At 35.4% G+C, this 24,883-nt stretch overlaps 5 protein-coding genes across 9 annotated transcripts; 3 read left to right on the top strand and 2 right to left on the bottom strand.

The window, feature by feature from the left end:
* Positions 1–703: 703 nt before the first annotated feature.
* Positions 704–6,104, top strand: LOC105768336 (uncharacterized). 3 transcript variants are annotated; one of them, XM_052634048.1, is made up of 15 exons: positions 704–1,050; positions 1,581–1,717; positions 1,830–1,972; positions 2,090–2,235; positions 2,432–2,511; positions 2,823–3,080; positions 3,385–3,495; positions 3,620–3,742; positions 3,915–4,036; positions 4,109–4,178; positions 4,447–4,539; positions 4,637–4,785; positions 4,949–5,090; positions 5,232–5,375; positions 5,812–6,104. In XM_052634048.1, exons 1-14 carry the CDS (start codon positions 924–926, stop codon positions 5,370–5,372), a joined length of 1,842 nt encoding a protein of 613 aa, XP_052490008.1. In that variant the 5' UTR covers positions 704–923; the 3' UTR covers positions 5,373–5,375; positions 5,812–6,104. The 3 variants fall into 3 exon arrangements, with proteins under 3 accessions (XP_052490008.1, XP_052490007.1, XP_012443708.1); XM_052634047.1 differs by lacking the exon at positions 5,812–6,104 and having other exon boundaries at positions 705–1,050; positions 5,232–5,714; XM_012588254.2 differs by lacking the exon at positions 5,812–6,104 and having other exon boundaries at positions 708–1,050; positions 4,658–4,785; positions 5,232–5,714.
* A 1,152-nt stretch (positions 6,105–7,256) lies between these two features.
* Positions 7,257–9,725, top strand: LOC105768599 (uncharacterized). Its single transcript, XM_012588650.2, has 2 exons — positions 7,257–7,795; positions 8,946–9,725. The coding sequence occupies exons 1-2, from the start codon at positions 7,364–7,366 to the stop codon at positions 9,483–9,485; spliced, it is 972 nt and encodes a 323-aa protein (XP_012444104.1). The 5' UTR covers positions 7,257–7,363; the 3' UTR covers positions 9,486–9,725.
* Positions 9,726–10,164: 439 nt separating this feature from the next.
* On the bottom strand, positions 10,165–12,691 carry LOC105768726 (hypothetical protein). Of its 2 annotated transcripts, none has more exons than XM_052633521.1 (4): positions 11,818–12,691; positions 11,148–11,218; positions 10,633–11,032; positions 10,165–10,548 (listed from the first exon to the last, which is right to left on the bottom strand). In XM_052633521.1, exons 1-4 carry the CDS (start codon positions 11,935–11,937, stop codon positions 10,450–10,452), a joined length of 690 nt encoding a protein of 229 aa, XP_052489481.1. In that variant the 5' UTR covers positions 11,938–12,691; the 3' UTR covers positions 10,165–10,449. The 2 variants fall into 2 exon arrangements, with proteins under 2 accessions (XP_052489481.1, XP_012444344.1); XM_012588890.2 differs by having other exon boundaries at positions 10,165–10,532; positions 11,818–12,514.
* Positions 12,692–14,015: 1,324 nt separating this feature from the next.
* Positions 14,016–16,971, top strand: LOC105768797 (nucleoid-associated protein At4g30620, chloroplastic). Its single transcript, XM_012589097.2, has 7 exons — positions 14,016–14,216; positions 14,565–14,719; positions 15,487–15,587; positions 15,685–15,724; positions 16,167–16,238; positions 16,492–16,548; positions 16,645–16,971. The coding sequence occupies exons 1-7, from the start codon at positions 14,129–14,131 to the stop codon at positions 16,723–16,725; spliced, it is 594 nt and encodes a 197-aa protein (XP_012444551.1). The 5' UTR covers positions 14,016–14,128; the 3' UTR covers positions 16,726–16,971.
* A 138-nt stretch (positions 16,972–17,109) lies between these two features.
* Positions 17,110–22,188, bottom strand: LOC105768526 (serine carboxypeptidase 24). 2 transcript variants are annotated; one of them, XM_052633520.1, is made up of 9 exons: positions 21,706–22,188; positions 19,276–19,383; positions 19,044–19,139; positions 18,843–18,935; positions 18,658–18,743; positions 18,154–18,554; positions 17,963–18,058; positions 17,641–17,746; positions 17,110–17,543 (listed from the first exon to the last, which is right to left on the bottom strand). In XM_052633520.1, the coding sequence occupies exons 1-9, from the start codon at positions 22,052–22,054 to the stop codon at positions 17,397–17,399; spliced, it is 1,482 nt and encodes a 493-aa protein (XP_052489480.1). In that variant the 5' UTR covers positions 22,055–22,188; the 3' UTR covers positions 17,110–17,396. The 2 variants fall into 2 exon arrangements, with proteins under 2 accessions (XP_052489480.1, XP_012443976.1); XM_012588522.2 differs by having other exon boundaries at positions 21,721–22,182.
* Positions 22,189–24,883: the final 2,695 nt, after the last annotated feature.

The following is a 24,883-nucleotide window of genomic DNA, read 5'->3' on the forward strand; positions in this document are numbered from 1 at the left end:
CAACACAAAGTCGGCCCTCGATAAGTTTGATTGTGTGTCTAAGGAAAGTCAAGGTTCATGGCCGATTGGGTCCCGATTGCCAGAAAAATACTTCTCAAAGAACTCAGAGAAAGAAACATGGAGTATTCTGGTGGTACCCGATCGGAGCTCCGACGGAAGTAGACTGCGACGGCGATGAACAACGGCTGTGATGTTCAATATTTAACAAAAACCCTTTTTTTTTCTCACTTTAATCCAATGAATGAGATCATTTCGATATGCACGATTCGCATGAGACATGCTTGACACATCTTTTCTCGGGTAAGAAAATAAAAGAGTACACAATCTAAAAGATTCATAAACATTATTACAATTTCGCTGCTAGTTCGAAAAACATGAACCATGACACTCACCAACCGAATTGTTTGGCCGCCCTGTCCGAATATATCGCACGACCAACAATGGGGCTCTTAGAATCCCTGGTTCGTCATTTTATCGAACACTTCCCGACCAACATTCCTCCATTGCAATTAATATGTGAACCAATGCGCTTAAAAACATTGTTATTCACTTCAAAACCAAAATTTAACAACAATCCATGTAAGAGCATGCCCAAATTCAAGTCTCTAATGCCAAGACAGGCCTTTAAAACAAACGGGCATGTGGAATTGTTGGACAAAACTTGAAAACCCATAAAGCGGTTTTGAGCATCAACTTTGATAAACTTTGTAAAATCATAATGAAATCCTTCTCAGAAACACAAAGCAGGGAGAACCCAGAGTTCCCTTAATCCAACAGTCAACCAGCGCTCCACGTCAGTATTGCTTTTTGGTCCCACGTGGCTGGTTGATCGTTGGCCACGTCACCTTTCTGTTCAACTATAGAACAGAACTTTCTTTCTCATCTTCCTACCAATTCGCTGGTCTAGAACAACAATCGGAAATATGAGAAGAATTTTTTCGATATCTTCGCTTCTGAATAAGGGATCTATTCAACGAAGAGTTTCAAATAAGTATCTTATCAATGCAATTCGTCCATATTCAGAGGATCTATCTTCCCCGAAATCTCCAGGTTTGTTCTTATACTTGATGTTTTCGTTTTACATTTGTTTTTATAATCTTCTTCATGCTTTATCCGATTAATAACTTGACCCCAAAATTTAGTATTTCTGTTAACTTAGATATGAATTTAGGATTTTGAACCTTGAAGTATGAATATGATTGTGCTAGTTTGTTTCTTCTAGGAAAAATAAATTATAGAAAAAAGGGATAACCTTCTTTGGGTTACTTTCTTTTTATTGGAAGGTTGGAACTTGTTCGGAAAGGAAAAGTATATATTTTTTTTTAACTGACAGATAGGAACTTTAACCACTGTTACAACCAAATCTCGGCAACTAAAATATCATTCTTTTATCACTTTTACATTACATCAAGAACATTTTATTTAACCTATGATGCTCTTATTCTTTAATTTTCTGGGTATTGGACACTTGCATTTTATGCATATTTGGATTCAAATATATGGAAAAATTTACCCATACCGTTCTTGTAACATAGCATTTATTCTTATATATCTGGAATTAAGCAAGCTAATGCTTTCAGGGCCTCTATTGCAATATCGCAAGTTAGTGGAGCAAGGAAGGCTGCAGCATGATCCTTACCAAGAAAGGGTTGCTTTGGCATTGGAAAATTTGCTTGGGAGGTTGGAACAGTATGAAAAAGAGATGGAGGACTACCATGTATGTTTTGAACTCTTATCTAGTGATGTACCATGAATATATTTCTTGTGATTCAATTGCCTTGACATTTTGTTTGTATGATGTCGTGTTTAAACTTTTCTTCTATTTGTAGATTAAGCTAGCTGAGTGGGAGAAAAACAGGGAGACTGAGCGTCGGAAGCTTTTGATGGAGGAAGCTGAGCTCAATCAGCGTGGGGACCTTTGGACATCGGTTAATAAGCGGAAGAGTGAACTTTTAGAAAGATGGTCATTCAGGTGAGGCATGCTAGTTCTGTTTTTATTTGACAAAATACTTTTCAAACATTTGGATGGAAATTCAGATATGTTCATATTTTAGTTCTTTTGGTATTAATGAAGTTCCATTTGATTCAGGAGAAAATCTGAAGATATAGAACCTGGAGTTGGTAAGTGGGTTTCATACCTCAATCGTGAGAAGAAGTTGGATTCACTTGTTGGTCGCCATCCTACTGCTCCTCCAGCCCCAAAAGGACTCTATATATATGGGAATGTTGGAAGTGGTATGTTGCCAAATTTTATCTACATGGTAACTGAGGTTTTGTGCACCAATAATCAAACCAGAAAAATAAAATTGGAATTGATTTCCCATTTTTTTCAGTTTCATCTCCTTTATGTTCTTTTCCTTGATTCTTCCAGGGTTAACAGACTGATTGCACAAATTTATTAACTTAAGATCTTTTCTTTTTTTTTTTGTAGGGAAGACAATGCTTATGGATATGTTTTATAGTGCCACTGAGGGGATAGTTAAACATAGACAAAGGTTCCATTTTCATGAGGTGAGCTCTTGGAGGTGAGCCTTTTCTTGTGTAATCTCTGGTTCTGTCTGTAATGATCCTATTTTTGTAAGTGAAAGCTTACTGTTCCCAAAGACACACAAAACAACATTAGTATTACCTATCTTTCCTAGTATCCGCAATCCTCCCTGTCCAAGAATAAGCTCTTTCTCATGCAAACGTTCACCAGTTTCTCAATATAAGTATGTGTTAATAGGGAATGGCTTTATGGTAATGAGTAGTTTGCACTCTTGTTATTTATATATATAAAGAAAAAAAAACATGGAAGTCACAATCGCTTTACACTTTGGCAGGCAATGCTCAAAATAAATGAAGCTATGCATAAATTGTGGAAAAATCAAGTTGAGGAAAAGTCTATTCAGTCAAGCTTATCTTCTTGGATTATGAATCTTCCCTTTGATATGAAAGCCAAGGAGTGGTTAGCTGCTGAAGAAAGATATAAACAAGAGTTTCAGATGAAAAATATTCTTCCAGCAGTAGCGGATAAGTTTCTTGTTGACAGGCAAGCCGGTGAAAGAGGAGCTAGTATTCTTTGCTTTGATGAGATACAGGTAGCATTTTTATCCAAATCATGACCATTACTTAAGTCTCAGATACTGAGATATTGGTGTCTGACATGAACATTAGATCTCTAACTGACTAGAGAACTGTTTCCCAACTTTATAGGCATAATACGATAGTTTCTTAGAATCAGGGAAAAGAACCGCTATTTTCGTATTGTTTTAGCAGTGACTCAGTTCCCTTTCTATCACTTTGTTGACGTTCTTCACTGCACTCTAATGTTGCTAAAAAAGGAACAGTTTTCAGAATGCCCAGCTCACGATGTATCTCGATCGGTCTTGCTTTTTGTTACAGGCAGTTGATGTGTTTGCTATTGTGGCCTTATCTGGAATTGTAAGCAGATTACTTAGTACTGGAACTGTTCTAGTTTCTACCAGTAATCGGGCACCAAAGGATTTAAATCAGGTGTTTTTGGAGAGATCAATTCCTTTCCTGTCAGTTGGATGTTTACGACTTCAATTATTACTTGTTTAACAATTGATGTCTCTTCTCACTTCTTCTTTTTTCCCTCTATAATTTTCTTATGCAGGATGGTATGCAGCGAGAGATCTTCCTAAAATTTGTAAATAAGTTGGAAAAACACTGTGAGATTATTTTGGTTGGAAGTGAGGTCGATTATCGCCGACAAATAGCACAGAGGTCTGTAGATAAGGTGATATTTCATTCTTCTCTACAAGGATACGTATTTGTTTTCACCTTTCTTTCCTTGAGATAAACAATGTTTTTCGTTCTATATTTCAAACTGTACATAATCATTCTCTTTTCCTACTTTAAATGAACCTGAAAATCTATTTAGTGATTAAAACTTGAATTTGTTCATGCAGGTTCATTATTTTTGGCCTCTCGATGGAACTGCTTTAAAGGAATTTGAGAAAATGTGGTGTCAGGTTATAAACCGGGCTGGAGGAGAAGTCACATCCAATACTGTTCCAGTGATGTTTGGAAGGTACTTGTTAATTTAAGGGCATCAGTTTTAGATCTATCAAATTCTAAATCTGAAGACTTTTTTCACAAACAGGACACTGGAGGTTCCTCAGAGCTGTAACGGAGTAGCACGGTTCACATTTGACTATTTATGTGGCCGGCCGGTATAATTCTTTGCTTATTATTAATTGATACATTATTATTCCTGTTTTCTCTCTGTGCTTTTTTAGGGGGAATAGGAATAGCTGCAAAATCAGAGACTTGTTTATTTTTCTAACCTGTAATTCGTATGTTAATTCACTTTTATTCTCTGGATATGCGCTCTCTCAATCTTGTTTAGACTTATTAACAGCGTATGACTTTTCCAACATCTATAAAACATGAACTTCTTGGTTCTTTACTTCCACTTTCTCACTTACAATTTATCTACAGGTAGGTGCTGCAGATTATATCGCTGTTGCTAAAAGCCACCACACAGTCTTTATCTCTGATATTCCAGTTATGAGCATGCGTATCCGTGACAAGGTACAATTTCTATAGAAGCAGCAAATAATGCGTAAAAGAAAACGGGAATTGAATTGCTGATAGCTTTAGGTGCTGCATTTCCTTACCCTACAATCAGTGTTGTCTTTCAACATTTCAGGCACGTAGATTTATTACTCTCATCGATGAACTATACAACCATCATTGCTGCCTATTTTGTTCAGCGGCTACTTCAATTGATGACTTATTTCAAGGAACTGAAGAGGGTACACTTTTTGATCTCGAAAGGTAAGCTTTTTCATTGCGGTTTCTATGACCGTTTTTTAATGTAAATCACTAAATCTTAACATTCATCACAATGAATAGCTTTTTCATTGTCGGTTATCTGATGATCTGGTTAGAAAGATCTGGTATGCAATTAATTGAAAGCATCAACCTTCTTTATTTCCAGTTTTCAGTTCGAAACTGAGACAGAAGGTGCAAAACTTCGGCGAGATGTTTTGGCAGAGGGGAGTGTGAGTTCAGGAGGTGCACCAGCTGGTATAACATCCATGCTATCTGGTCAAGAAGAGATGTTTGCCTTCCGCCGAGCAGTAAGTTGCCCTCTGCTTTCCTTTTTCAGATGTAATATCCTTTGTCTTATGCTAGGAAAGTATATTTGAAGACAAACCGAGGAGATAGTTACTAGCTAAGCAGAATTACTACGGATATAATAATATAATCTACTTTTGTAGGTATCTCGCTTGATCGAAATGCAGACACCATTATACCTAGAAGGAGTTCGTTCCCTTCATCCTTACTTCCAGAGGAAGCACCAAAGCTTCAAAAATTGTAGTTATAGTGCAAGCACAGTGCACCATCAAGTATCCCATTGAGCAGTAAGTTTATATAGTGATTAGATTCTATGCATGTGTATTCAACTCATTTATTTCTTATTAACAGAAGTAATGAAATGATATAATAAAATCAATCAAGTTGCCAGCAGCCTTTCTTCTTCGAGAATTAACATGAGCTATAGTTGGAACTGAAAATCCGAAGCTAAGAACTCGGATGTTATCTCCTTATGGTATCCTCCTTTTTGAAGGGTATTTCAACATTGTTGTGGTAATTGCTGTAAGGGAGATGTTCAATTATTCTCTCTGAAGTCTTCTGTTTGTGGAATTTATTCACCATCTTATTCAGTGGTATTCGATCATCTTATCCAGCTTGATTCTCTAGCTGATGATGTTTGCTTTATTCCATGTGATTTAGGATCTGCTTTATTTTTATATCGACATCTCTCGACACATTTACTATCAGCTGTGTCCATTAAAGGAAAGCTCCTTTTTCTGTTGCTGCTTGTATTAAAAAGTTGAAGGACACTTAACCTTCCCTTTGTCTCAATAGAAGGAAAAGCCAAATAGGTAGAGCATATATGTGGTCACTTCTTTTTAAGCCAAAAGAAAGTTAATGAATCTCAAATTGGGACATGATAACCCATCCATAAGGATTAAGGGTCATGTTTGTCTCTTCTCTTCATGTGTTCATCTGATAATTTTTGTATCACTAAGAGGAGAATATGATTTATTTTATGGTGTTTTTATAAACCTATAGCTTCAACAACGGTTCAAAAAATTCATTCCCGAACGCTTTTGAAGTTTGAAAGTAGGTTAAATTATTATTGTTATAGAATGAAAAGATAAATTCGACTGATTGAGTGTTAGTTTGATTGGTATCAATATTGTTGTTAGTGCAGGAGGACGTGGGTTCGAGTGCGCTGAAATTCATTATTCTCCCCTATTTAAGAGTTAAAAAATTTGAATATTTATCTGTCTAAATTCATTCCGAATTTATAAAAAATCATCAAAATTCTAAAAAAAATATTAAAATTTAAAAAAAAAAACCATTGAGAATTTGGGTTTTCCCTATTCTGATTTTTGAAGTTTTTTGCCCACTTTAACCCTAGTGTTATTAAAAAAAATCAATTTAGTTCCTAATATTATCATACATTTCCGGTTCAATCTTTTGGACATTACAAAAAAAAAATTGGCTGTGATATCCAATCAATTGGAGCGGTGGAATGAGAGGGTTTTTTTATTTAATATTAATATAATTATTTTTATTTAATATTAATTTATTATTATATATTTTGAAAATATTTATGTATTTTTATATTTTTGAATTTTTAAAATTAGGATCAAATTGAGAATATTTGTAAATTTGAGAGTTAATTTTTAAAATTATGAGTAAATTGATATAATATGTAAAAAATAAAGGTTAAATTAATTATTATACCAATTTTTTAATTGTTACTTCAATTTGCTATTTGTAATTTTAGCAAAAGTGACTAAAGGTGGGTTCGTAAATTATTTATTTTGAGTACTTAAAATAAAAATTTTAAGTTTTTTTTTTCCCTTAGCTCCAGTTTTAATACCTGTAAAAGATGGTTTTTTTTTCTAAATAAATAAAATTTAATTGGGATAATTTGATTCTTTCACGTGCCTAGAGTTCCCAGTTTGCAGCACGGTACTCAATATCGTACAATTTCACTACCAATCATATCGATTGCTACTTTTAAAATTTTAGGTAGAATAACTTCTTTAGTCCTCCATTTTTACATCACCTCACTCACTGCTCTCTGCCCCGTCCTCTTATTTTTAAACGCATACATCCCGCTTCGATACAACCCGACGCGCGTAAAGGAAAAAAAAATTGATTTGTCGTCCTCGTAATGATAAGGATAACTTAAAATGACGTTAAAATGACGTAGAATGACGATTTCGTACAACCCCTTTCCAACGCCCATATTTGGTGTAAACCATCCTTGCACAGCACGCCCCTCTGCAAAAGCATCACTTCAAAACAACAAACTCCATCTTTCAGACTAATGGAATTCAAATACAGAGCTGTTGATGAACGGCCGCCGAAGGATTTCCCTCCACCCTCCTCAACTTTCAATCCTTTACCGCCTCAAGGATTTCTACCCCACCCTGTCAACCTGGAATTGGGGAAGGCCCAACTCCGAGAAGCGATCGTCGCCTCGGATATTGCTCGTCGGAGAGCCTTAGAAGCTCAAGTCAGAAGGGAGTTAGAAACGGGCTTACCTTTAGACCAAAGGCTCACATTGCACCTCCACTCTCACTCTACCCTTCCTTTCATGCATCACTTTAATAACTATAATCGCTGCCGCTCGGAGTCGCCTTTCAGCTTGTTTCCACCGTCACTTCCCCTGTCGCCGATCTTGTTACCCTCACCTCTGACACAGGTTTTGGACAATGAAGTTAAAAATACTACGGAGAACAAGAAGTTGATTATATTGGTAAGCACCTTTTAATTATTTATTTTACTCAATAAAATATTTCAGCGTCAAAAAGGCATAGTTTTTTTTTTTTTTTTTGGTTAAAGCCACAAGCTTGAACGAACTTCATATACACGCTATTTTATCATGTAAGAATCTTACGCACAATGGCAATGAAGGCATGATCCCTTTTGAATTTACGGGTTGGGTCGTTTAAGTAGAAGATCAAAGACAAACCTTTGAAATCATAATTTAATGTTGCCGTAGTAACGTATATGTGCTTGTACGTTAGTTTTATGGCGATTTAGTTCTGTTTCTTGTGTTGTTTTTTTGTGTTTGATGATGTTGCAATTGGAACAAGACATGCATCTAGAGTTTGCTGTCTGTTCATATAGGGTAACCCTTTCTCTTTTCAACTGGACATTCAGAAACTAGTCCTAATGGGTCATTGATGCATCACTCAGGAAGGCATTTTTCCTAGATTGCTATAGCTGCTTTTACTCTGTGTTATCGTGGTCTATTGTAGAATAGTATAGATTGATGATGAATTTTCTATTCCATTTGGAACAGCTTTTCCATTTGCTTTGGATTTGTTCATGCATATGCATCTATGTTTCTACAAACTTTATTTATCACAATGCAACTTCATCTGATCTTTGATAATCTGTTGGCTGCTTCAAAAGTTTCTTACGACAGTTGAGACACCAAACCAATATGTTTAGTGTTTCATGTTAGAAATAGAGATATAACTGAATCCATCTAAAGTTACTTGGATTTTGTTTATGTTTATATGCTTAAATTAATTGATTTTACTTTCATCATTAGCATACATTTATACAGATCTTTGTCTGTATGCGTGCCCCTAAATTTCTTAATAGATTATATAAATATCATTAGAAGTGCTAGATTTTGCATAGAAGCAATCTCTGGTGCTTTGAATCTTGTTATAAAGTTCTTATAAGTTTTCGTTGGCTCCTCTTCTGCTGAGAAAGAAAGTATATCGGCTCAAATTATTGATGACTTACGTTTGAGGTCTATGCTGCTTTTTTTGACTGATTCGGTTACATGTAAGATGTTAGCAAAGGCAGAAAGTAGAGAGATTGACCATTGTTTAATTGATTATCATCACAACTTTCTGGTTACAGATTCTTCTCTGAGTGTTGTATTGCAGGAAAAGCCTGATCCTAATCGTGTTGTCGGAGTAAAGCGGAAAACACCACCTCTGGAAGGAACTGGTGAACTGCCTCTGCCTTCAATTAGCTCGAAGGGGAAACAGCATGATGAGTGGAGTTGTGCTATTTGTCGAGTCAGCACCACAAGCGAGAAAGGTTTCACTGAACACCTTCAAGGTAAGAAGCACAAGGCTAACGAAGCAAGGCTAAGAGCTAACATACTGGAGAAGAGTTCTAATACCAGTACCAAGACCATAACAGTGCAAAAGAAACTCGGACTCTCAAATCAGAATGAAAAGGATGAGCTGCTGAGTAAGGGAGAGAAGGCAGAAGAAAGGTTTACAGAGAAGAAATATGCAGATTCCTTCGAGAAAGAACAAACGGATGAGGTGGAGATGACACCAGAACTTAGCAAAAAGAAGAAATTTAAGTTTTGGTGTGACATCTGTTTAGTTGGTGTGCATTCTGAGGTGGTAATGGAAACTCATAAGAAGGGGAAGAAGCACATTGCTGGGCTCCTGAAACTTGACAAAATATAGCTGCCCTTCCTACCGCCACCGCCATCACCGAGCAGGCAAGATCAAGAGCTACTGATGTGGTCTCTGACAAAGCAAAGCTAATGGATGTTCCAAAGGTTGATAGAGTTATAAACTACCAGCCATGCAAAATTGATTGTGATAACCATAGAGAGAACATACACTACAAATGTATTGGGAGTTCTAAAAATTGCACTGTCTGCATCTTATTACTATCTGAGACTTGATTAGATGTTGGTATTACTTATGTGCACCCAAGATTTATTTTTTGCTTAAATGCCTAGGGTGTTGGGAGTAAACATGCCATTCGATTGCCCTTACTGTACCAGTGGCGGTGCAGATAACTTGGCTGGAGGGTGCATGAATTGATACTTAACCTAACATCCAAGCTCTGTTTGGTGACATTTGAACTAACTTCACCGTGCACTTGAGCATCATTTGGTGTTTGCTTTTGCTTTGGGCCCTTGGTTTTGGTGGGTCCAAACCAAAACCATGGAATTTTGATTGTTTGTGGTTGCATCCTAATGGAAAGTGACAACAACTTCCAGCCTACTCCAAATACCCATTTTCAAAAGTACCAGGATGGAACAGGCCACACCTTCCATTGCTTGGCAAAATCTAAACTATGGATGCTCGGCGACAAAGTTTGGTATCTTTCAACAACCATTCCCACCAGAGATAATTCCAAGGCAAGGCAAGGCAGCAATTTAATATATGCCAACTATATTTTTCTTTACAAAAGGAGGAAATGAAAAAGGAACATAGCGCAATTAAAGGAGGGGGAGGGAGGCTATAGCTAAACTCACTTAGTCCTCAACCCCTCCAACTAAGAACTTCTATTACAAGTAATGACACTTAAACCCTCAATGCCACCTGATCTTGCCATGAGATCTTTCTTTTCCCAACTCTGTTCGGTCCGTTCCCGGTGTTCCTGCAGGCTGATATTTTGATATCATTGTGCTGCTCATCACTTGCCATTCGGATTGAACTTTTCTTGAATTCCTCTATTCTCATTGAATTGTCCATAGCTTGTAGTTCTTCCTCCTCTCTCTACAAAGGAAGACAACTAATATCACATTAGCTTTGTTGTAGAAGATTATAGTATGCAAACTGCAATGAAAAACACTTGTAATAGTTACAAACAGACTACCGAAATCTGGTTTAAATCAAAAATTGGCGTCATGGTTGGAGCGGTAGCCTCCTTTCCACTGTAAAGCCTTTCCCTCTGGTTTAAGTCAAGAATTGGTGAAGAACTTCGCAGAATAACTTCCTCGCCATTGATATTTTTGTGCTGCTTCTGATTTAAGTCAAATATCAGAGAAGGATGAGCGAAAGTGGTTTCCTTTTCACTGTAAGTCTTTCCCTTTTGGTTCAGATCGAACCCAATAGCTAGATGTCGCAAACTGTGTTCCTTGCCAGTTGATTTCTTTTCCTTCACATTTGATTTGCTTCTTTTAACCACCGTACTCTGTGGTTGCACAAAGTTTCGGCCGGCTAGGGTGTTGGAAGATCGGTTTTGCATCAAGAACTTGTGCCTCCGTTTCAAAAACCTAAGAACAAACATATGGTCAAAAGTCAAAAAATCGAAATATTACCTCTACATTGATAATTGTGATTCTAAAGCTTGTCAATCCTAAAATGTTATGGAGGAACAATATATCATACCGAACTTCGGCCAAAAGGGTTAATTTTTGCTCTTTCATCATCTGCAATTTCATTCTCATGGCTTCTGTTTCCTGGAAAACAGAAAGCACATATTAGGACTATACTAAGGCCTTAACACAAGTGTATAAACAAGCCATTAAATTTGACATCATAGAAGGCAGAGGAACCCCAATATTTTGGGCCCTCAATTTTTTTGGAGGAGGGTTTGAACATACTGCCCTTATAGTTGGTGAGAATCCATGATAAGTCCTTAAACTACTAAAAGCATTCCCTATAGAAAAAGTTAAGAATTTGTGTGGGAAACAATCAACAATCTCATCATCAAACATTCCAATGAATTGAAAACAAATACATATAATCACCTTCATCAATAAATATCAATGGATCAAAAGACTATATTTCCATCATATTTTAACCCAAATAACAAAGGCCTTAACATGTTCCCATATAACAACAATCAAATGTTTTCATTTCCTCATATTTTAACCCATAAAAAACAGATACAAAAAGGGATCATTTTGGGTGAGGCAAGATCTCCATCAACAGAGACGAAAACATAAGATCCAAACAATCAACATACCCCAATCTTAAAGATTGAAAAACAAGAACGTAAGCCCCAGAGAATAACAGAAACCGGATCTAATAAAATATGAAAAAAAAAATTTGTTACCTTGTGCAAGTCTTCAAAGTCTTGCATAAGGCTCTGGTGCTTGAACCTGGTCCTTTGGTCCTCATACATAGGATATGGAGAATACCCCATGGAAGCAGCAACCCCTTTCATCTTTTTCATGTTTCCAGATCAGAGGGATCAGAAAAAGTGAAGAACCCAAAAGGCCAAAATAAGGAAATATGGAGGAGGAGAAGAAAGAGAGAAAGAAGGGTATTTGATGAAAAAAGGGAAGAAAGAAAGAGATATGGGCAAGAAATAACAAAAGGAATAGGGAATAAGAGTAGAGAGAGAGGATAGGAAGGTTCTCGTTTTGCTGTTTACTATAGGGAAAAACTCTGACCGAGACAAAGAAAACCCAATGAAGCCCACATAATAACTCGGTGAAAAACATGTTTCTTTTGAGAGTTGAGACACTGATGAAGATGGGATTTTTTTTTTGGGTGGGTTGCAGAAGGGTATTTCAGGTAAAAACGTTTTCATAGAAATGGTTTCTTTGAGGTGGGTTTTGGTTGGAGGACATTTGAAGACATTCCCCCCATCTTCTATTTACACAAATTTTGGTCCAGCTGGGCCATTGAAGAAAGAGAGAGTTAGGTACCCTTTCTTTCTTTGATTTCGAAGAGGGTGCGTGGAGTTTCCATGTTTCTTTCTTTTCTTGGTCTTTTGTTTGTTTCGTTTTCAATTACCCCCCCCCCCCAGCAAAGTAAGGGTTTTTTTTTTTTTTCTTAAGAGAGAGAAAAGGTAAAGGCTTTGATGCGAGAAGGGTGGGCTGAAAAACAGCAGCAAAGGATAAAAATAATATAAGCTGATGCTGTTTTTTCTGATGTTGTTGTTTGTTATTTTGTTTCTGTTTTTGAGTGCTGGCCTGCCTGGGTGTTTTCACCTGTTTGAGGGTCACCCTTATTTTTCGTGGATCAGTCCCTGATCCTGAATATATTAAAGTTTCAATCAGAAAGAGATGCTTTTTTTCGTTTCACATTATTAGGTCCCATTGCTTATAAATTTCCCATCATACCCTTCCCTTCATTCATGAAAATGCTTCCTATTTACCTCCTTTCAACAATGAATAGGATGGTGAATCCAGCAAATCTTGTATTAGAAAACCCCTCTTTGAAAAGCTTAAAAAGAAAGCTAAAAAGCTGGCTGTGCTTGAAGATTTGGAGCTGATTCATAAAGAAAAAAGATACAAATCACATGTATGCATATGAATGTATTTAAAGAGAAGGATGGTTCGGCATCTGGTCTCTGCGTCATCATGGTAGCAAACCTAATTAGCCTTTAATTTTTTTAGTGGTAAAGAGCTGTGATTTATTTACTCTGTAGTTCCAAAATCCAGATGTACATGTGAAAGTGAAAACAATCAGTCCCTTGGAATTATGTCTAAAGTTAGACAGTGGAGGACCAAAAAAGGTTGAAAGAAAAAAAAATTGTACTTTTTGTTCATCTAATCTAATGGTCTCAACTGTTTTAAACAGATTTTTTTTGCTTTTCTTCTTTTCAACAGTTTAAAGCACCCTCTCTAGGCTAGCAAGCATGCACTTTCTCTAAACCCCTTTTCTTTGATTATGAGTTAAGACAAGTGAACCATTAAATAATAGAAACAGAACCAAAGTGGACACTTCCACCATTGATGACTTTTGGAAAGAAATTATGGTGGGAACTTAGAAGAGAGAGACTGAAATTGGCTTTGTGTAGAAAGTTGACCATAAAAAAGAGGGGGAATACAATAGTAATTTCATAGGGGGGGCATATTATGGAGGGTTTCAAATTTCAAAACTACCATGACTCTGGGGTTTGAAACTTGTTTGTTTGCTGGGTTTGGAACAAGTCAAGGAAGTAGCCGGCTTTTGTTTAATGTTCAGTGCATCATTTTTGACGATACTGTTTGGTTCCAACCAAAAAGCTATGGCACCTGGTACTAAGTTGCATGTACCCTTCTAAAAGGATTGGGTTAGATATTTAAAATCAAAATTGAAGTAAAACCGACTACCATACCAACCCTTTTTTTTTTTATGATTCCATATGAACAGGCATCAATTTTTATGTATGTCAGCTCCCATCTAAAAATGGAGTGTCATTTGGTTTTTGGGCCTTTTGAAGTTGGGTTTGAAACTATGTAATACCTTGTATTGTAACAGTGAAAACCATTTCACAAGCATAAGCAACAAAAATTGGGCCTGAGAATATCATTATCAACCCTAAATGTAAAAAAGAAAGGCAAAAAAAACCTTATCTTGTTCTGAAATCTCTGTTTTTTTAGTCTATAGAAATATCTGAATTTTCTGGGGGAAGGGAACCACCTTCGTAAGCAATGGCTTCGTCAAGTGTCGTGACTACTCAAATATCAAATCAACTTGGAACCACTGATTGGAAGAAGTCCATCCCTTCACTCTCCCTTGGTAACTCTCTCTCTCTCTCTCTCTCTCTCTCTCTCTCTCTCTGTGTTTGGTTCTGAGAAAATAGAGGATCAGAATAGACTATGGAAAAGTTTTAATCTTTATTGATGGATTGTTCTAGTGATTATTTTTTAGTGTATGAACATGAATGAAATTGTTTTATTGGATCCCATTTAATATTCTTTTTAATTAATAAAAAAGGTTTGAACTTCCAATTCACTTTTGTTTTTTTCAAATGATAGAAATTTTCTCAGTAACCAAACCGATGACTGTTCCAATTGCATCAATTATTCCCAATTGATGAATTTAAAGAGTGAATTTTAATATGTTTTCTCTACCGACGGTTTTCAGGTAACTTAAACTTGAATAAAAATCTAGCTGGTAAGCAGTTTTTATCATTGTCAGCTCCTCAAAAATCTGGGCTGAACTATAAATCCCTACGTGTAAATGGTCTGTTCGGAGGAAAAAAGGAAAATGGTGAGAAGGGTGATGATGCACCTTCCAAGGTAAGCTATGGTAGCATTCGTTTCTGCTGTATATTTGGATTATAGCCTCTTTATCATTGCTAAATTCTGATCCATATTCCAATATTATGATGACATTTTTTGTTATAATTAATGCCCCTCTCTTTAAACTAGTAGTAAATACTAGTTGTGTCGTGTCCCAGCCTTGTCTATAATTGAAAACGATGCTTCAAGTTATGCCTTAGCCCTTAGGTGATTTATGTCAAGCATTTATTGCTGGCATTTGATCCTGGTAGTTCGGTAGATCAGTCTACAAACTGCATGCCTTATGTTATGGTAAGCTGTATTTGCAATCCATGCTAATTTGATGCATGTTTTATCAAGGGTAATGATAATGAGAAAGGAAAGAGCTTCTGCATATTCATAGGCCACTTTTGTGTCCATGAATAACAAAAATTCCATGTGTGAAACATATCCAATGAGACTGTGTACAAAACTAAGGGAGTCTAAGTCAATATGCTATGGTTCTTCGTGTTTTTTCCCCTGCTTTATCAGACATATTCATATCCATGGTGAGAGGTTATGGATCTAATCCACTGTCTTATCATTAGATTTACAGTCTGTCAAATAATCACTAATCCATTTCAAAGTGTCAAATTTGATTGATTGCTCGATTTGACTAAGCACCATGCTCCGCTTGAGTGCTACACGAGCTTCATCATCATTCATAATTTGAAGACTGAACCATGGTTGACTCTCTACCTCCTTTGAAACTAATGCTGCTTGCCTTCCTACTAATTTGATTTTAGGCAGGAATTCTTGGGAACATGCAAAACCTATATGAGACAGTAAAGAAAGCACAAATGGTTGTCCAGGTTGAGGCTGTGCGAGTGCAAAAGGAACTTGCCGCGTATGGATTTTTTTTTACACTTACTATTACTTTCACTGTCTTAAACTTTTCATTTCTCTGTTTGTGAGTTTCATTTGGTTTTCATTATGTTATGCAGAGCAGAGTTCGATGGCTACTGTGAAGGTGAGCTGATTAAGGTACGTTATTACAGATTACCATCCTCTTTCTATCCCTTCTACCAATATCATGTACTGCCACACATAGCAAACTATGGAAATGAAAATAGTTCTAGACATATCAATCTATACTTCTTAAATATAGATTATAATTTCCTCTACCACTTATTGTTCCATTGAACAACTTTCCACTTATTTTGCGTCAATTGAATCATTCAGTTTTTACAGTTGGAAAGATTGTTTGCTTGTCAAAATTCAAATGAATGACTAGATTGGTTATAATTCTATTTGTGATCTTGGAGATTAGGGGTAGATAGAATGATATAAGAGGCCTTGGATTAAATTTAGTTCCATTTCAGTTCCCCCAAAGAACTTTTGATGCTTTACACTCAAGCCAACTGTATGGCGTATCTCTCTATCATGTTTTACAGACTTTTGACTCCCAATATATTCTCTTTTTCAGGCAACTTTATCTGGAAATCAGCAACCTGTACGCATAGAGATCACTGAGGCAGCAATGGAATTGGGTGCAGAAGTGAGTCTGGTTATTAACTATTTTTCCTCGAGACCATTCGAGATTAGTCCTCTATTATGGCCGCATCTTAGGTTCTTTTTGCTTTCAAATTCCTTCTAAGGAATGTGCCAGGAAAGGATCAATTTTCTAAACTTCCACCTGGTTTAGTTGGGCTGCCATTGTAAGGCATTAAGAAGAACTTAAAACACTGTTGTGTGCAGTTTTACTTGATTCCGGTATGAAGTTGCTAATTTTTTATGCTTAATTCATGCAGAAGCTGTCTCTTTTAGTTAATGAAGCATACAAGGATGCACACCAAAAAAGTGTCCAGGTGATATTCTCATGATTTTTCATAATTCACAGAGATGGAAACGAGAAATCTTTTCCAGGTTCACTTTACTGATGATTTTTTTTTGGGTTTTCACAGGCCATGAAGGAAAGAATGAGTGACCTTGCACAAAGCTTAGGTATGCCACAAGGTCTCAGTGAGGGATTAAAACAACAATGATCTCTCAACTAACACCTGGATGGAGCTTAGTGAGGGATTGAAGCAACAATGATCTCTTGACTGGCACCAGGATTAGCTTCAGTTTTGCATACAAACCAATGGTAGAAATTTTCATTTGTACTTTTTACTGCGAATTCATGTTGTGATTTCCGTTTCTCCATAGAGCTGGCACACTCTGTTCTAGAACTCCTTCACAGTTACATCTGTTCTCATTTCTTTTTCGAGTCAAATTCTTTGCCTTTCGTAGTCATGCTCTACACCCCTCTTCCACGGATTGCCCGAAACAGTAACAGCAGTATCCTTAGATAAGTTAGATTCAAAATAATTTTACTAGTTTCCAGATATTGTTTACAAGGAAGAAGGCAATGTTTTAACACTTCAATGTTACTTGAAAATGACAATGAAACTTGAGATTATGTTTGTTAAAATCCCATTATCTAGGCAACAGCATTTTCCTATTGTTCAAGGTGAAATGTAGAAATATTAAGAGCTTGCGCTCAGTAAATTAACAATTTTAGTTTAGATCATTACGAAATGGAATAGAACTAACAAGTCTTTAAGTGAATTACAATCAATCCTAATTCAAATGAATCATTCCTAACTCCAGAAACCACACGTAAAACTAATTAAATGGGGGATTTTGGCTGTAGCTGGTAGGATCTGCATTGTGTTCATCTAGAGTTTGGCAATTTTTCCCCTCTCAAGAAGGACCTGAAAAGAATGAAAGCTCTCCTAGGTTGAAATAGTGGAACTTCATGGCCAGCTCCCCTCACTGTTGCAAAAGTTAGCCCTTCATAAACCTCTGTCCATCCTCCAACCTGGTCAAAAATCATTTCAAATTGAATTCATAACACATTTTTTTAGAAATGCAAAATGGGGTTTTAGAATCAAACATGGTGTGTGAGATTTGAATACCTGATTGCCAGAATACCAAGGATACCATGGTGTTTTGATATGGAGGTTGAGATGGCTAAGGGAAAACCTGGTGGCTGTCACAGGTACTACTGAATCTGTGTCTCCACTGCATCAACAATGAGTACTTATTATGGCTTATTACTTTCTGTCAGTTTTTAGTTATTGGGGGGAAAAAACCAGTTCTGCAGCAGATTAAAATCATCAAGTGCAGTCAAACACTCAACCTCTCAACCCTAATTTCCTATTGTCATTCATATGATTTGACACATCTTGAGCTAAGCTATTTGAGCTAGAGAATAGTAAATTGTCAAAAAAAACTCACCTGAAAACCCATATCCTTAGACCTGCTGCAATGAGCTCTTTGTATATTGGAAGCATTGAATTTTCAGAATCATTCCAGTTTTTTATGAGAACATCACTGTCCAATGACAAAAAAGACAAACATTTCTCAATTGAAAAAAATCCCCTCCATTTCAAAAAGAGTTCAAGTCAATGATAAAACTAAGGTAAAACCTGCAAGCAGTCCATTTATAAGGAATTCCAGTAGTATTTGCATGCATAGCCTTTTGCACATCTGGTCGATTATAGTACTTCTCGGCATAGTTCTCGGTACACGGATCGTAACCCGAGATCTGTCGATGCAAAAGAGTGTTTCCGAGCCTAATATGCCTGGCTGATTTGTTTGTTAATGCCAAGCAAGATGGTGTATAAATGCTGTATTGATCGATGTCTCCGAACTCATGGTTAATGGCATAACTCACAGCATCATCACATCTTGTAGAGCTTTTTTCTGCAGTGAAATTGCAGTGTTTCATGATGGATTTATATGTTCTATCTGATATCATGGAATGGCTCCACCAAAATGTAACAGTTCCAATACTGTCATAGTAATTGTCTGTCACAGCATTTCCTACCTGTATGTATATATGATCAAACAAATGTGAAAACTCCATTAACATGAAATGAAGCTTTTTGGTTGATTGTTTGTGATGCTTTATAAATGCTTTATTTACTTACCATAAATCCTTTAAGATTGATGATTGGATTTGAGTGAGCTTTATTGTAATCATGGATTTTTTTGGCCAACTGGGGAACATAATGCCCTACGCAAACATTGACAAAAAAAACTTACATATAACATGTTGCAGGGCTGGATTTAAGAATAGTTTTGCTATCGAAAGCTCGTTCGGGCCATTTTGTACCTGCATAACTTTCTCCGGCAATGTAAAATTCTCGGTGCCTGTAGGCCGGAAACCTTGACATCCATCTGGTGAGAAATATTAGAGCATCCTGAGCTGTGTCATGAACAAATTTACCGTCATTAGGATTAAGGAATGATATACATCAATAATAAGCTCTCGAAAAAGCTACGGCTCACTGCAAAATCGAAAACATTGAAACACCTGTCCGGTCGTCACCAGAGTCTTTAAGATCGGAGCTCGTATTTGTGTAGGAGAATCCAACTCCAGCAGGTGATTCCAGGAACAGAATGTTTGCTTCTGTAAACCATATGAAGATATCGAATTTGTTTAATGAACATTACTATTAACTTAATACAGCTTTCATATGTAATACAGCTTTCATATGATTATCATATTTGGACATAGATCATGCAATGAGTAATTGATTATTTACCCATATTCCATGAATATTTGTTAAGATAAAGGGATGAGCCAGTTTTATTAATCCGAAATGGTCCGATTTCCTCTGATGCTCCATATGCCACTGATGAGCAACCTGGTCCTGCCCACCGTGAACCAAAGACAAAAATAAAAATCATCAAATCACAGTATTTATTATTGTTGACAGGCAAAAATATACGAATTTTTAAGGTGAATTGGCTGGTTTAAAATTAGATCAACAAGGCTTTTACTGAATTCATATACCCCAAGTGCTTGTTTCAGATAAAATTAATCCAAAGAAATCATTTTATTGTTCTTATAAATATTAAAATTCGAGTTTTCATCGTTTGATGAGAAATTCATATAGGAAACTGTGGAAATAAAGTGATACAAAAATTGAGGAAGAGATGTGACGGTTGAAATGAGAGGTTTGAATGGTAAAGAAGATAACGAAAAATGAATGATGTGAAGCAGGAAAAAGAAAAGAGGGGAAGGCAAGGCAACATGGAAGAGTGGTCCAGTTTCAGTTTCCACTACGTAAAACGTGATGCTTCTATTCCTGTCTACCTATCTAACAACTTGCAGTAGGGTCAAACGTTGTGTGAACTGTACAAATTGGGGCTCCCTAACCCCAATCAAATCACCCTTTATCTTTTCCTTTAAATTTTATGTTATAGTTTTGTACATCGATAAAAATATGCAACTCGTTTATTATAAATTATATTTTATTTTATTTACACGTTAGATTAAAAAATAATTTCTTTTTAATAATTTCATCTATTTCTATTGTACGGTTACATAAAATGTACTAAAGCTAAAGCAAGTCACTCTTAAGAGAAATAAATGAATTTTAAAAATCTCGAGTAAAAAGTTACACCTAACTTGCCATGTGTAACTTCTACTAATGTACATTGACTAGTTTTAACCGTGAAAATGGCTGCAATTTTTAGTAAAAAGATAAGTTTACTCTTTAATCTAATGTATAGAGGCTAATTTATTCATTTTTAAATAAACTAAACAAAATACAATTCGACTCTTAATACAATGACTTCCACAATACTTTTACCCAAAATATAAATATTGTATTAATATTTTTTAAAATTAATCCTTAATTTAAGGGTTAAAATCCCAATTCAAATCTCATAACCACATAAGTTAATATCATAAACAATTTGCATTTAACTTGCTAAAACAACATATAATATTAATAAATTTAAGCTATCCATCGACTTACAATTTGATGAACCATTAACTCTCTTTTCAGAGCTAAACCTAAATTCAAGTTTATTTGCTTATATGAGATTATTAATTAATATTCTTCTTACTAGACAGAACAAACTAGAAACACACATGCAAGGGGAAAAAACGTTGCTTTCCTTGAACTATATTCAAAGTTTAGTAAACCCTAAACCAGTAGGTAAGATTGTGATTATTATTATATATAAATTACAAATTATGTGTATATATATCTTTTTCAGAAAAAAAAAACAATTAATGGTGTCACTGGAACAACCTGAGAAGGAACACCTACCTTCATTGCTCTTAATAAAATAGCTAAGCTAACAGTGTTCTGATATGTCAGCTTCTGTTATTAATATGCTAAGATAGGGACCCCATGTTATTTATATTTACTATGCTTCAGTTTTTAATGAAAATTTCTAAATAAATAAAATACTAGTTAAATCCCTCCCCCACATCATCATCATCATCACCATCACTGAATGCGCGTGCTTCAAAGAAACAAAAGCAAACAGTTGTGAGAGTTGTTCCATGGCTGCCTTGTGTCTCAAGTCAACTCAAACAAACTACAAGATAGAGAGAAAGGGGGAGCATCTTTGCAGAAACATGGAAAACTTTTGGACGGTTCTACTGGGAAAGAAAAGTTGGTTCACTTTGTGGGTTTCTTTTCTTTTTTGCCTTTGATAAAAAGACTATCGAATACAAACAAACGGCATAAGAAAATGACAAAAGAATTGGGCAGAGGGCGAGGCTTTTTTGAGGGAATTATAATGGGGTTTATTCAGAAAAACAGGCATAAACGTCAGTTTGTAGAAGGAATAAATAAAAACCCTAAATGGATACAGACACTGAAAGATGACGAGGTCCCACTTGTGGCAACTTATTCAGATCAAAAATGGGGTTCAATTGCCATTGCTTAGAAGGTGCATTGTAGCTATGGTTAAGGGAAGTTTACTAACATGTTCTTGGATTTGATAGCATCAGACAGATTAGGGCATGAACTGGGACATTAACATGAACGATGCTCTCCATTTATGGAGAGCCATAGATATTTTTATTTTGGCTCATAATTTTGGAATCAATTGCAATAAATTTCGAGCACTGAACCAATAAAGAAGGCTCTAATTGCAGTGAAAATGAAATGCTCAAATATCAGTTTATGGCATTGTGATTGCATGCAAGGTAAAAGCTAGAAGATAGATACCAAAGACTGACTGACCTCCATTGAGCCAAAGAAGAAGAGGTTTCTTCTCAGGAACTGTAGTAGCTTCAGTGAACCAGTAAAATAGAGCTCGCCCATGTTTTTCATTCACAGTAACATAGCCTGAAAACTGTGAAAACCCCACCGGTGGTTGCCCTGGAAGTGATGAAATTCGATCCAGTTCTTGTTGTTTTGGTACAGCATTAGCAGCAACAATGCCAAATAAGAGAAGACTGTAACATATAGAGATGACAAAGCCTTTGCTTTGAACTGCTGCTACCATTTTTGCAACCACGCTTTTGAAAATGAAGCCCAAGGCTAAAACCGTAGAGTTATATGGTGGTGAATACATACACACATATATATAATATGAGTGTGATGTTGCTGAATTACTTACTACACCATTTCAGGTTAGGCAGGTAGCTATATGTGGTGTGGACCTCTCACTCGAGAATCAGATGAGAGAGGGTCCTACAAGAGAGCTGGATCGGAACTTTGGTTTTAAACCCATAAACCACATCATAAATGCCTCACAACACACACACTATCTCTCTCTTGCCATACTGTAAAATGTAAAAATACCAATAAGGCAAATAACCCAGAAAATTATTTGGTTTCAGTAGGAAAGCTATGCACTGACTTTCTATATCTGTAATATCTTAGCTAAGCAGTTTTGGTTCTTACAATAATGAATATTCAACTTGTTAAATACCTAATCCCATTAATGGAGAGTAGTAGACGTGTAAACTTAGGTTGTGAATTAGTTTTCGCAGAAGGGTTATTCGAAGATCATCGAACTCGAAAACTTGATCATAAATTCATTCACATTTATAATAATCTTTTTATATAGAGCAATAGTGGTCAACATAAGGTATTGAATTTGATTATTATAATACAGGTGTTAATTTGGATTAAATTAAAGCTCAAGTAGTTTATTTGAGAATGGAATTTGATGAGTGTTGTAAACATCTTTGACTTGTTTAGTTTGATATCTGATAAGCAGATATCACAGCTAGCTTTAATTACCAACTCTTTTGTCTAATTTAAGACTCCAAAAAGGGTTTGTAAAAGTAGTAAATAAGCTGATCTCAAGTAAAAGAAAACAGTAAAATTGCTGCCATTTACCTACTTTTTCATTTATTTCTTGGTCTAATTTTGTTTTGATCCATCTACTTGCTGATGTCAACCTCCTCTTATCAATATGTTGAAATTAATAACACCCTTAATTGGTATAAATAATACGATGTTGCACTGTTAATTCATGGATAAATTTAGAGTTTATTATAAATAGTTGAAGTTTAAATTATAATTATTCCAAAAAATTAAACGAAAAATTCCATATTTAAGCCTTTTGGTCTTTTGGGTAAACAAAATTTTACTTTTGGCACTCTTAAAATTAATTATTTAAGATTATTTAAAATAAATTTTTATCTTTTTATCTCAGTGCAAAGTTCCTGAATTTATTTTTGTCAGTTTTATGAAAATCTAATTAATTATGTTCAACTAATAATAAATTTACATATCAACCCAACGTTTAAGCTTGTTTAAGAAAAACAAATTTACGTCATTAATAGTTATAAAATAATAATAATTCGATAAAAATGATAATAAATTTGTTTGAATTTTTCAACTCTTAAGATAATTTTATTAGTTATAAAAAATCATAAACGTAAGGTATCTGAGTCTGGTATCCTTCCTAACCTACAAACTCAATGAGAGCTGGTTTTAACCACAAAATCAAATTAAGCAGCAAAGCAAAAGGAATGCTCCCTCTACATCACTGCCTTTTGGTGGTCCAAAATGTGACCATTCAAAAGGCCTGTAGTTTTTATATTACTTTTTCAAAGTGGTACAACTTCAACTGCAATGATTGGCTACATGAGAGGATATACTGTTATACTATGAGCAAGCCTGAAGCAGGAAAAAGAAAGATGCTTTATCATCATCAAATCCCCAAGGAGTTGATATCACCTCTCTTTTGGTGGAGGTGTCAGCCATGCATAAATCTTCCCCCCAATGCCTTTTTTCTTTTCAATGGAGTTGTGGATTATGGTTTAAAAGCATGCAATGGCAAAGTGGTTAAATCTAGATTATTATCTATATGTTTGAGATTCAACGGTAAGAAATTTGATGTTTTTAAGTATTGTCTTAAACAGAGATGGAGGCAAAAAAAAAAAACATTTCTCTTTTCAGAGGTGATATTTGAATTGTAAATATTTGAGAGAGCTATAATGTATTTTTTATACATAAGATTTTACAATTTTTCAAGAGATTAAATCATAAATTTTCTATTTTTTAAAGGAATCGGAATTGAATTTTAAAATTTAAAGGTCAAAATATAATTTTAGCAAATTTTATAATTTTTAAAGGTGTCCCCCTAACTCTATCCTTGTCTTGAGTTCAAATCTAGGGGATGGAGGTAACATTGGGATGACAGTACACAAAATAACCCAAATTTAATGAGTTCTAACCTGATCCAACTTAAAGGGGGTGGGTTTTTTTTTTTATAAATCAAGTTTATGGTTGGGGTAGAATAGGTTTGGAACTAAAAATTTTGAGGTCGTGTTTAGGTATTAAAATTTTAAATGAAATTGGGTTTAAAGTTGAGTTAGGGTCAAAGGTATAAAAATTGAGTTAGCTAGGATCGAGGCAAGCAAAAGATCGCTCCGCCTTGTCATCCTCACTTTGATATAAAATTCTAATTTAATCTAACTCCAAATTTAACTAACGGATACCGAAAGATAAAAAAAAAATGAAAAATTATTGGGTTGGTCAACCTTCCAATTATTTGTAGCATCACCCCATTACATTGTCAATGCAAGTTGGTGAAACTCCTTTATTATAGAATCTTCTTACCCACCAAACTTTGCCTAATTTATATTCAATCCTCCTCTTTTTAACTTCCAACCCTATTAACGTCCTACCCTATTTTTCTTATCTATTAAAAATATCAATAAATATTATTGCAAACATCACCCATGATTAAAAATGAACTTACAAAGAACCCCGAATGTTAATATGATGGTTTGTTTCGAGTCGCATTAATCACGTTATTACTAAAATTTTGTCTTCTTCTTATAATTTTTCAAAACAAAAAAATAACTTACACATCATTAAAAAAAAAACAATACAACAAATATTTTAAAATCTACAAATGAAAGTATTTTATCTTTATTTCTCA

This window comes from Gossypium raimondii, chromosome 7 (assembly GCF_025698545.1).
Source record: "Gossypium raimondii isolate GPD5lz chromosome 7, ASM2569854v1, whole genome shotgun sequence".
Lineage (NCBI taxonomy): Eukaryota > Viridiplantae > Streptophyta > Magnoliopsida > Malvales > Malvaceae > Gossypium > Gossypium raimondii.

What these genes read in the sequence shown, in the direction of transcription:
- LOC105768599 (XM_012588650.2), top strand. Translation starts at nt 7,364, where the DNA reads ATGGAATTCAAATACAGAGCTGTTGATGAACGGCCGCCGAAGGATTTC. An exon ending in ACAAGAAGTTGATTATATTG is followed by an intron (nt 7,796 to 8,945) that starts GTAAGCACCTTT and finishes GTTGTATTGCAG; the next exon opens with GAAAAGCCTGATCCTAATCG.
- LOC105768526 (XM_052633520.1), bottom strand. Translation starts at nt 22,054, where the DNA reads ATGTATTCACCACCATATAACTCTACGGTTTTAGCCTTGGGCTTCATT. An exon ending in TGGAGGTCAGTCAGTCTTTG is followed by an intron (nt 19,384 to 21,705) that starts GTATCTATCTTC and finishes CACGGTGGGCAG; the next exon opens with GACCAGGTTGCTCATCAGTG. An exon ending in CAAATATTCATGGAATATGG is followed by an intron (nt 19,140 to 19,275) that starts GTAAATAATCAA and finishes TATGGTTTACAG; the next exon opens with AAGCAAACATTCTGTTCCTG.
- LOC105768726 (XM_012588890.2), bottom strand. Translation starts at nt 11,937, where the DNA reads ATGAAAAAGATGAAAGGGGTTGCTGCTTCCATGGGGTATTCTCCATAT. An exon ending in ACTTTGAAGACTTGCACAAG is followed by an intron (nt 11,219 to 11,817) that starts GTAACAAATTTT and finishes TCTGTTTTCCAG; the next exon opens with GAAACAGAAGCCATGAGAAT. An exon ending in ACCCTTTTGGCCGAAGTTCG is followed by an intron (nt 11,033 to 11,147) that starts GTATGATATATT and finishes GTTTGTTCTTAG; the next exon opens with GTTTTTGAAACGGAGGCACA.
- LOC105768336 (XM_052634048.1), top strand. Translation starts at nt 924, where the DNA reads ATGAGAAGAATTTTTTCGATATCTTCGCTTCTGAATAAGGGATCTATT. An exon ending in TTAGAAAGATGGTCATTCAG is followed by an intron (nt 1,973 to 2,089) that starts GTGAGGCATGCT and finishes CATTTGATTCAG; the next exon opens with GAGAAAATCTGAAGATATAG. An exon ending in GCATGCGTATCCGTGACAAG is followed by an intron (nt 4,540 to 4,636) that starts GTACAATTTCTA and finishes CCCTACAATCAG; the next exon opens with TGTTGTCTTTCAACATTTCA.
- LOC105768797 (XM_012589097.2), top strand. Translation starts at nt 14,129, where the DNA reads ATGGCTTCGTCAAGTGTCGTGACTACTCAAATATCAAATCAACTTGGA. An exon ending in GTGCAAAAGGAACTTGCCGC is followed by an intron (nt 15,588 to 15,684) that starts GTATGGATTTTT and finishes TATGTTATGCAG; the next exon opens with AGCAGAGTTCGATGGCTACT. An exon ending in CACACCAAAAAAGTGTCCAG is followed by an intron (nt 16,549 to 16,644) that starts GTGATATTCTCA and finishes GGGTTTTCACAG; the next exon opens with GCCATGAAGGAAAGAATGAG.